Below are 8,185 nucleotides of genomic sequence, written 5' to 3'. Positions count from 1 at the left end.
TTTTTTTTTTTCCTAACACCAGCCATACAGACACGAAGCAACAATTTCGCTCACGCGTTTCAGCTTTCAGTTTTTCGAGAGTGGAAGCACAAAGGTGTGATGTACCTTCAAGTGTGGAAAACACACATGGCACAGCTTCTTCAGGGTGCCTTTGGCAGGAGCTGCCCCTTTTGTTTTTTACAAACAGTTTCAACAATCATAATTGTGTTTTCTGACGCATGTCAGGTCACTTCAATAAAGATTCATGTTTTCACAATTAAAGCATGAATATGGTTAAAAGCCAGTTATGCAATGAGTACTGGTACAGCTAAATATACAGGAGGGCTTGTCCGCGGGGAGCCAGATGCTACTTAGCATCAAAAAGATAAATAAGGTACAAACTAAAACATAAATATTTTGCAGCAAGACAAAGATTGGGGTTATGTAGGGGAAACACACACAAAATGGGTCTGAACTAACCCTGGGTTTAGACAACTTCCACCATATGGGTTTCAGTAATTATTTCTGAATTGCATCTGCATAAGTGATATTTCACAATGCCCTCTACACCCTGGGCTCACCTTTGGAAAAAACCCCAAGTGTGTGTATCCTGAACCAACAGACGGCAGCTACCTCACAAAAAGGCCTAACTCTGAAACAAACTAAGAGCAGCCTAACTGAGCAGTTCTGTCTCCTAAGCATCCTGTCCTCCAGACCCTACTGAGGAAAGCAATCATAATTTCTTTTGTTCCATGGGCCCAGTAACAATCATGTGGATGATCATAATGCTGCAGCAGGAATTCACCAAAATCCATTATTGGCTCTGATGAGCCTTTAGAAGAAAGGGCAGTAAAGATTTTCTCTTTGTCAAAGTCTAGGTGGTTTATTTCTCCAATATTACTTTTGCCATGGAATATTGCACCCCAAAAAATGTTCTTTTACAACTGGGAATGAAATTCCAAGAAACCAGAAAAAAATCTAAAATGTCATGAAAGTGGCTGCAGTTATTAACAAAAGGAAATAATCCCACGATCTCTTACCCACTTCCTACCAGTAATTAGTTACTTGTTGAATATAATTTATGCTGCAAGTAATTTCTGCTATTAATCTGAGAGCTGCTCTGGTTACTCCAATATGAACTTTACCAAATGTGCACATACACAGGATTTTACAAGGGTAAACTTACTTATCCATTGATTGCACCAGAAATATATTTTAGAGTGGAAAGTCTTCCTGGTGGGAGTGAACTCATGAGCTTTGAACTTTAAAAAAAAAAAAAAAAAAAAAAAAAATGAAGGCCAAACCAAAACATGCTGTTGCAGTGTGAGGAACTTTTTTCCCTATTGATCTTTAGATATGAAACCATAGCAGAAAGTTTTAACAAACCGGAATTCAAATTCAAATCAGATGCGAGAAATTTTCACGGGGCCACTCTATTGATTCACTCAAAATACTGCCCAGCAGCCCCTCAGTGCAAGTGTCTGCAGGGACAGCGATGCTCCCCTCGCCTGCACCCTGCGCAGGCTGGACGAGGGTTAGCAAACCTGAACTCACAGGGCGAGAGGAGAGGAAAGAAGCGCTTGGAATTTGCAAGTTTTGTTTTGCAATTTCACAGGCACATAATGCAAACCCGTCCCCGCCGCAGCTCCCCCAGCTCTCCCACCCTGTCTCGCTCAAGTGAGGAGCTGCTGCCAGGGCCGGGGACCCCGGAAAGGCGGGGGTAGCTCTATGCTAATGTAACTGCGGCGTTCTGAACCCTGCAGCACCATTACAAAGCACACCTTCTGGGCAACTGACTCCAAACTTATCGTCCAACCATGTAAACCAGCCACAGCCCGACACCAGGGCTAGAGAAGGGAAAGGGGAGGCTCCTGCAGATTTTGTAGTAGAGCACGCTGCTTTTCCTAGGAAAGTGGTCGATATTTTTAAAACAGAATAAACTTCGTCATTCTCTTCCTTAACTTGCGATAGCCACCCAAACTAAACAAAAGCTTCACTTCCATGCCATCATTTCAGGCAAGATCCAACTTACTTCAAGGACATCCTTTAGCAACAGGCAGGAAAGCTGCTCAGTTAACATTCCTTTCTCACACTCCCACTGTACTTCATTTGAAAACGATGTGCAAAATCAGATCAAAAGACTAAAAACAGAAGAAAACGGCTACTTTAAAAAAAGATACTTTGAAATGGTTTTGACCTGTTCCACCTACTGAAACAAAAAAAGAGAGCAAATGTGAAAATATACAATCATAAGAAGTGAAGATGCAAAAAAATCCCTCTGGTTTTCTTTTCTCTGATCACTTTAAGAAGTTCCAAATTCTTTCGCAGGAGGCCGATGAAAGACAACTAAAATCCTAACGCTTCTCCAACTCCTACTCCAAACTTCGAGCGGAAGTGGGAATAATATCGTAAGAAAAATAAATACGTTTACTGAGATGAGAAAGGGGATTATGTTGAAGAAACACCAAAACTCGAGTGCATCCAAAGCTCACAAAACTCAGTTTAAAACCCCAAATCCACTCTCAGGACCCAAACGACTTTTAAGAAATGTTTCGCAGAGCTCTGCGGAGCCAGTGCCGATCTATTTGCTGGTGTACGGGAAGGGAGTCCAGGGGATTTGAGAAGCCGGGTAAACGCTCCCAGCGAAGCACAACATCCCGCAAACTTTTCGCCTCGTTTCCAGACGCGGAGCCCGGGACCCCGTCCCCGGCGGTCCCCCGGCACAGCCGAGAGCGCGGGCACGGCGGGGGCTCTGCGGGCCCAGCGCTGCGGGCACCGCCGGGCGCGGAGCGGCCGCGGCAGCGGAGGGTCCCGAGCCGCCGCTTCCCCGAGGAGTTGCCGCGGGAAGCGCTCGGCGCTTCCGAGCGACGGGCCCGGGCCGGGAGGCGCAGGGGCTCCGCCGCGCCCGGTCCTCCCTTACCTGCCCGCCTGAAGCGCTTCTGCGCCGCGGCGCCCTCCGCACCCGCGGCCGGCCGGTCCCCCCGCGGCCCCCCGGCCCTCGCCCTCCTCATGGCCGCCGGGGGCCCGGAGCCCGCGCTGCCGGGGGCACGGAGGACGCTGCCCCGGGCCGCCCGGCCGCGCCTCGACCCGACCACTTGTCGCCCCGCGCCCCAGCGCAGGTACGGCCGGAGGCGCGTCCCCTCTGCCGCCCGCCGGGCTGTGCCGAACTCCTACGAAATCCCTCTGTTCCGGAGGGGAGGGAAAAAGGGAGTAAGAAAGAAAAAAAAAAAAAAAAGAAAAAAGAAAAAAGGAAAAAGATACTTCACACGCTCCCTCTGCAAATCCTGGCGGACACAAAGCCAGCGTTTATCCCTCTCTTACCGGCTTGGAGGGAAGCGGGAGACGGAGGAGGAAAAAAAAAAAAAAAAGAAAAGAAAAAAAACAAAAACGCAAAAAAAAAAAGAACAAACCAAAACCCACAACCTTAGGGAAAGCAAATGGGCTCCCCGCTGCCCGGAGCCCCCGCTCTGCGGCCGCGGAGTCCCCTCTGAGCGCGGCGGCTGCGCGGAGCCCGGCGCGGCGGCGGCAGCTCCCGGCACGGGGCGATCCCCCCGCGGCCCGGCCCGGCCCGGCGGCGGCAACTTTTCCGCCTCCAGGAAGCCTTTGGTGCAGCCGGAGGCCGGGGCTGCGGGGCAGCGTCCTCCGCCCGGCGGGACTGCGGGGGAGCGGGGGGTGCGGGAGCGCTGGGGTCCGCGGGGGGGTGGGGGCGGCGAGAAAGTGGGTGCCCGGGGGGGATTTTCCGGCCCTTTCGGGGGGACGGCGCGGGCAGCGTGTGTGGCCGGACGGGGCATCCGTCCCGCGGGGCTACGGGATCAGCCGCCCCACCGCAGCCCCACTTTGTTCCCCAGCTCCGCGGGGCGCGGAGAGAGACGCGGGGGGCGCGGATCCATCTCCCGCGGGCTCAGGATGCCAGACCGCCCCGCTGGGAGAGGGCGGAGGGAAAACATCAAAAAACGGAAAGAGTTTGGAGTTTCGTTAAGAAACAGACGAAACAAATCGCTGAGTTAAAAAAAATAAGATAAAACGCAAGAACTTGGACCAAAACCTCAGAAGGATCCCCCACCCCCCGCATATAACTCCGGGAGATCCTGTTGTCCCGCACCACTGCCCGGCGCGGTTCCGACTCCCCACAAGGTAAGTTCATCTATTTTGTGTGTGTTTGTGTTAAAATGTGTGCGAGGGAGAGGAGAAGAACTCACCATTTCGCTGGGATAACAAGGCCAGATCGGGATCGGATTGGAAATGCTGAGGCTTCGCCTGCTTCCTCCGCGACATGCTGGCTCAAACATCAGCTGGGGCAGAATAAAAAATTACTAAAAAAAAATCTTCTCAAAATTACGGAAATCGAGCCTCCCCCCCCCAGCCTCCCCGATCCTCCGCGCACCGCGCATGTGTCCTGCTATAATTATGATTATCAATAATGCATTGCGATTAATCATAGAGGGGCTCTTTGAAAGGCGATTGGCACATGGCCAGCTCTATTCAAACCAGCTCGCCTTAATCAATTAGGCGCTGATTTGCTGGAGACCCTTGTCTCTCCGCCGCTCCCACCCAATGAGTCGATCCATGTGGCAGGAGAAGGGGCTGGATTTCCCCAAAGCTGTTTGGATACAGTTTAACCCTCTTAGCAACCAGCTGGAGCTGCATCGCGCCATCCCGGTTACTATAGGAATGTGTCTCCCCTCGCCCCTTCCTCCAGCCCCGACGGGCTCCCCGCGCCTCCCTCCCTCCGTCCCGCAGATTTCAGTTTTGCGCTGCGTTTCACTTTTTTTTTTTTTTTTTTTTTTTTTTTTTTTTTTTTTTTTAAACTCCCCCCGCCTCGCCCGCAGTCCGAACCGGTGGAGGAAGGGCAGGGTGACCAATAATCGATCGGGGGAGGACGCACGGCTGGGGCGGCCGGCAGGGAGCGGCGGCCCCGGAGGATCGGCCCCGCACCCGGCAAGTGCCTGAGCGGGGAGAGCCCGGCCCCGCGCCGGCCGCCGCCGCGCTGCCGCTCGCTCCGTCCCGCTGCTGCAAAAAAGTTTCGGGTGTATTTTTTCTTTTTTTCTCGGTTTTGTTTTTTGGTTGTTTTTCCCCCCTTCCTCTTGTCCTCGCATTTACAAATAAAGTTCCGTTTCGCCCTCTCCCAGGTCTCTCTCTCTCTCCCCTACCCCCCCTTCACTCCTCTTTCCATATATCACGGCCCGAGGGGTGCTGAAAATAGGAAGGGTTTGTTTTTTACCTCACACGTTCCCAGGACAATTAGGGCGCCGCTGGGAGCGGCGGGCGGGCCGGGCGGCCGCTCCGCCCCCGCGCCGCACGGGTTGGCTGTCCGGGCCGTCAGTCCGCCCGCGGAGCCCGGGGCGAACGGCGGCGGGGCCGCGGCCGGGGGCGGGCGGCGCGTCCCGCTCCGCTCCCCCGGCCCCGCTCCGCTCTCCCGGCCCCCCTCCCCCGGGTCGCTCCTGACTTTTGTTTCCCTCTCGGACGTGCGAGCGCCGCGCATCTGCCCGCCGGAGGCGCCCCCGGCCGCGCCGAGCTAGCGCGGAGCGGCGCGGCCCGGAACGGCCCGCGGAGCCGCGCGGAATCGGGGCCGCCCGGGGCCCCGCGATCCCCCCGACCGCTGCCCGGGCCCGGGCCCCACCGCTCCCGGCGCAGGGACCGTGCGGGAACCGCGCTCCTGCCCTGGATGCGTCCCGCGCCAAACTTTTACGCCCGTGTGTTACTTCCAGAGGAGGAACCTCTCTCGAACCAGTATCACGAGCTTGAAATAAAAAGTGTAGTTGCACAGAGGCTGAAAACGAGGCTATTTTTAATATCTCGTACATCCAGCGGTACGCGGACGCTGCGGGTAAATGGTGGGCGTCCGCCTGAGCTGCGCACCCCGCGCCTCACCCCGCTGCGGGCACGGAAAGTTACTCTGTAAAATAAGCTGAACCGGCAGAAGCGGGAGCACAGGCGTTTCTTTCCCACCACCCTGACCCATCTAGTGCTCTCTCCTCCCACTGCCCCCGCTGGATTATTTACTCTTCTATAGAAGCTACTCCTTTTTCCCGTATTAATATTAACAAACTCTCTGTAAAAGCAAGAGGCTGATCAGATCCAACTCATTTCAATTTCAAATGAGCCGGTAAAGCCGGCTGAGTGAACGAGGGGAGAAAGGAGAGAGGGGCAAATCTTCCCATTCGAAGAACCGGCTTAGTGGCGTTTTCTTCCCATTGCTAAACGAAAGAGATTGTAAAACGTTTATCAGTAAGGGTGGGGGGAAGAAAAACAGCCGCAAAACCCAACCAAACAAGCGCATACGAACCGAAAAAATCCTCCCAGGTGCCACTCCAGTACTTAGTCAGCGTTGCAAAGTGGTCACTGACGCTTCTTTTCATTTCTGCACAGGGCGAGCCCCCTCCCTCCCCGCAGCATTCGGTACAGTAGATTTTGAGAAAAAGACAAACGAAGCTATCAGCGGGGATGATGTTGAAGAATGAAGATAATAATGTTGCTATAGGTGGTACTTCACATGACATTATTTTTCACTGAATATTTAAAGAGATGTTTCGGCAGAGATGGATACACTCAGCGCAGGCTGTCACCCTCCGTACCCTGAGACAGTGGGAGAGAAACCGAACCTGAACGCGCAGAAACGCACTCGTTACTCACTGCTAGCCACACGTAGATGCACACAAAATACCCACGCGGATCTATTTGCACATTTATGCCCGTATTTCTAACTGTATCAATCACTCCATTAGCTTCCTACGGTTTCTAAGCTAGACGATCTCCCAAAATTATTCGCGTTCACAATTTCATTATACTTTTTGCCGATTAAGCTTGAGACAAATTTCCCCAGATGCGCAGTACCTTTGCTTCGTGGCTGGAAAAAGGCGGCCGTGGACAGGTAATTAAAAAAGCAACAACAGCAACCACAAGACGAAAAAGAGTGGCTTAAAGAAAAAGGAATAAATTTGGAGAAATTAAGTTTTACAACTTTTTTTTTTTCGTTTCTCTTCTCCTCGCTAGTGTGAAAGCGGCGCCTGGTATTTCATCCACGACCGATTGATTATTTATTGTTTGTTTTCCTCTCCTTCGCTGGGGGCCGGGAGGGGTGGGGAATGGGTGGGGGCAGAGCAGCAGTGCCAAGGCTAGAGAAAAATCGGTCTTTATTGTTGTTGATAGCAATACATCAATTAAACGTCATTGTCTCTAACAGAAGTTGTGAGAGTTCACAAGCGTAAATACTCTGATCTCGGGTTTTCCCTCTCGGTGCTCCGAATGACAGTGACATATTTTTCCCTCCTCGCCACACCTTGGAGATTTTTTCCCCTCTCGGATTATTCTTTTTAATGGAGGTGGGAGGTTTTCTAATGTGCTTCAATGCAAATCAGCCTGGCTGCAAGACACCCGTGGTGGGGATCGATCTCCAGTTCATTGAGATGAGCACTGAAGGGAGATGGTAAACAGGGGATAATTTGCAGTTCATTCTGCTGAGAGACGATTCCAATGAGATGCATCACACTAGACCGGATTATTGTTATTCAGGTTCGCGATCAGCCGCAACACCCTCAGCACGACGGAGTTAAAAGCTGCACGACCCCCTCACAGTTATAAAACATCTTTAATAACGATCGGGGGCTGCAGAGCGGGGGGAATCCAATTGATTTCACGTTTTGTGCCCATGACGGCCGAGCCCCTCCGCCCGAGCGGCGGCAGCTCCGCGGCGGCGGCGGCCGAGGGTCGGGGCAGCCCAACCTGCGGCTCCGCACGGCAAAGCGCTGCCCCGCGCCGCCCGCACCTTCACCCTGCCCGGACACCCGCTTCCCATTCTGCAGGGCGCTCCGTCTTTTATTTCTGGAAGGTTTTTTTTTTTTCCCTTCCTTCTCTTCCTCATCGTTTTCTACGTTCTCTGTTTGCCTCTGTTTTAACTGCAAAAGCCACACTTCGCTGGAGTTCCGAGCGGCGCTCCAGCTGACCTCGCAAGTTCGCCGTTTGTCAGCTAACGCAGGTTACATATATTTTAGAAATGTGTGTAATTAGGGGCTTCCAGATGCTGCAGTCAGCTGGGAGCTTGTCTTTATGCTCCGATGTATAATAAACTTTTGAGACGGTCCTGGGGCGCAGCTACCCCGGGGCAGCGAGCACCAGCTCTCCGGAATTGTTTCATTATCAATAGCCTGGATCGCGCTATTCACTATGAACATGGCAAGTCCTGTGACCGTGTGGGCTTAGGTGTGAC

At 52.8% G+C, this 8,185-nt stretch overlaps 1 protein-coding gene across 5 annotated transcripts in view; it reads right to left on the bottom strand.

Moving 5' to 3' along the window:
• Positions 1 to 6,841, bottom strand: part of SALL1 (spalt like transcription factor 1) — a 17,156-nt gene extending 10,315 nt beyond the window's left edge. The window contains exons 1-2 of one of the 5 annotated variants that reach the window (XM_040075416.2): positions 6,814 to 6,841; positions 4,179 to 4,271 (exon numbers count right to left, since the gene is read on the bottom strand). In XM_040075416.2, the coding sequence (XP_039931350.1) occupies positions 4,179 to 4,254 (76 nt within the window). In that variant the 5' untranslated portion in view covers positions 4,255 to 4,271; positions 6,814 to 6,841. Of the gene's footprint in view, positions 1 to 3,402; positions 3,482 to 4,178; positions 4,707 to 5,200; positions 5,256 to 6,813 lie in introns of those variants that run through there. The other 4 variants (XM_040075414.2, XM_040075415.2, XM_040075413.2 and 1 more) reach the window with 4 other exon arrangements.
• Between the last annotated feature and the right edge of the window lie 1,344 nt (positions 6,842 to 8,185).

This window comes from Hirundo rustica, chromosome 11, assembly GCF_015227805.2.
Source record: "Hirundo rustica isolate bHirRus1 chromosome 11, bHirRus1.pri.v3, whole genome shotgun sequence".
Lineage (NCBI taxonomy): Eukaryota > Metazoa > Chordata > Aves > Passeriformes > Hirundinidae > Hirundo > Hirundo rustica.
Note: the sequence above shows the minus strand (reverse complement) of the source record. Positions and strands in the feature narration are given on the sequence as shown.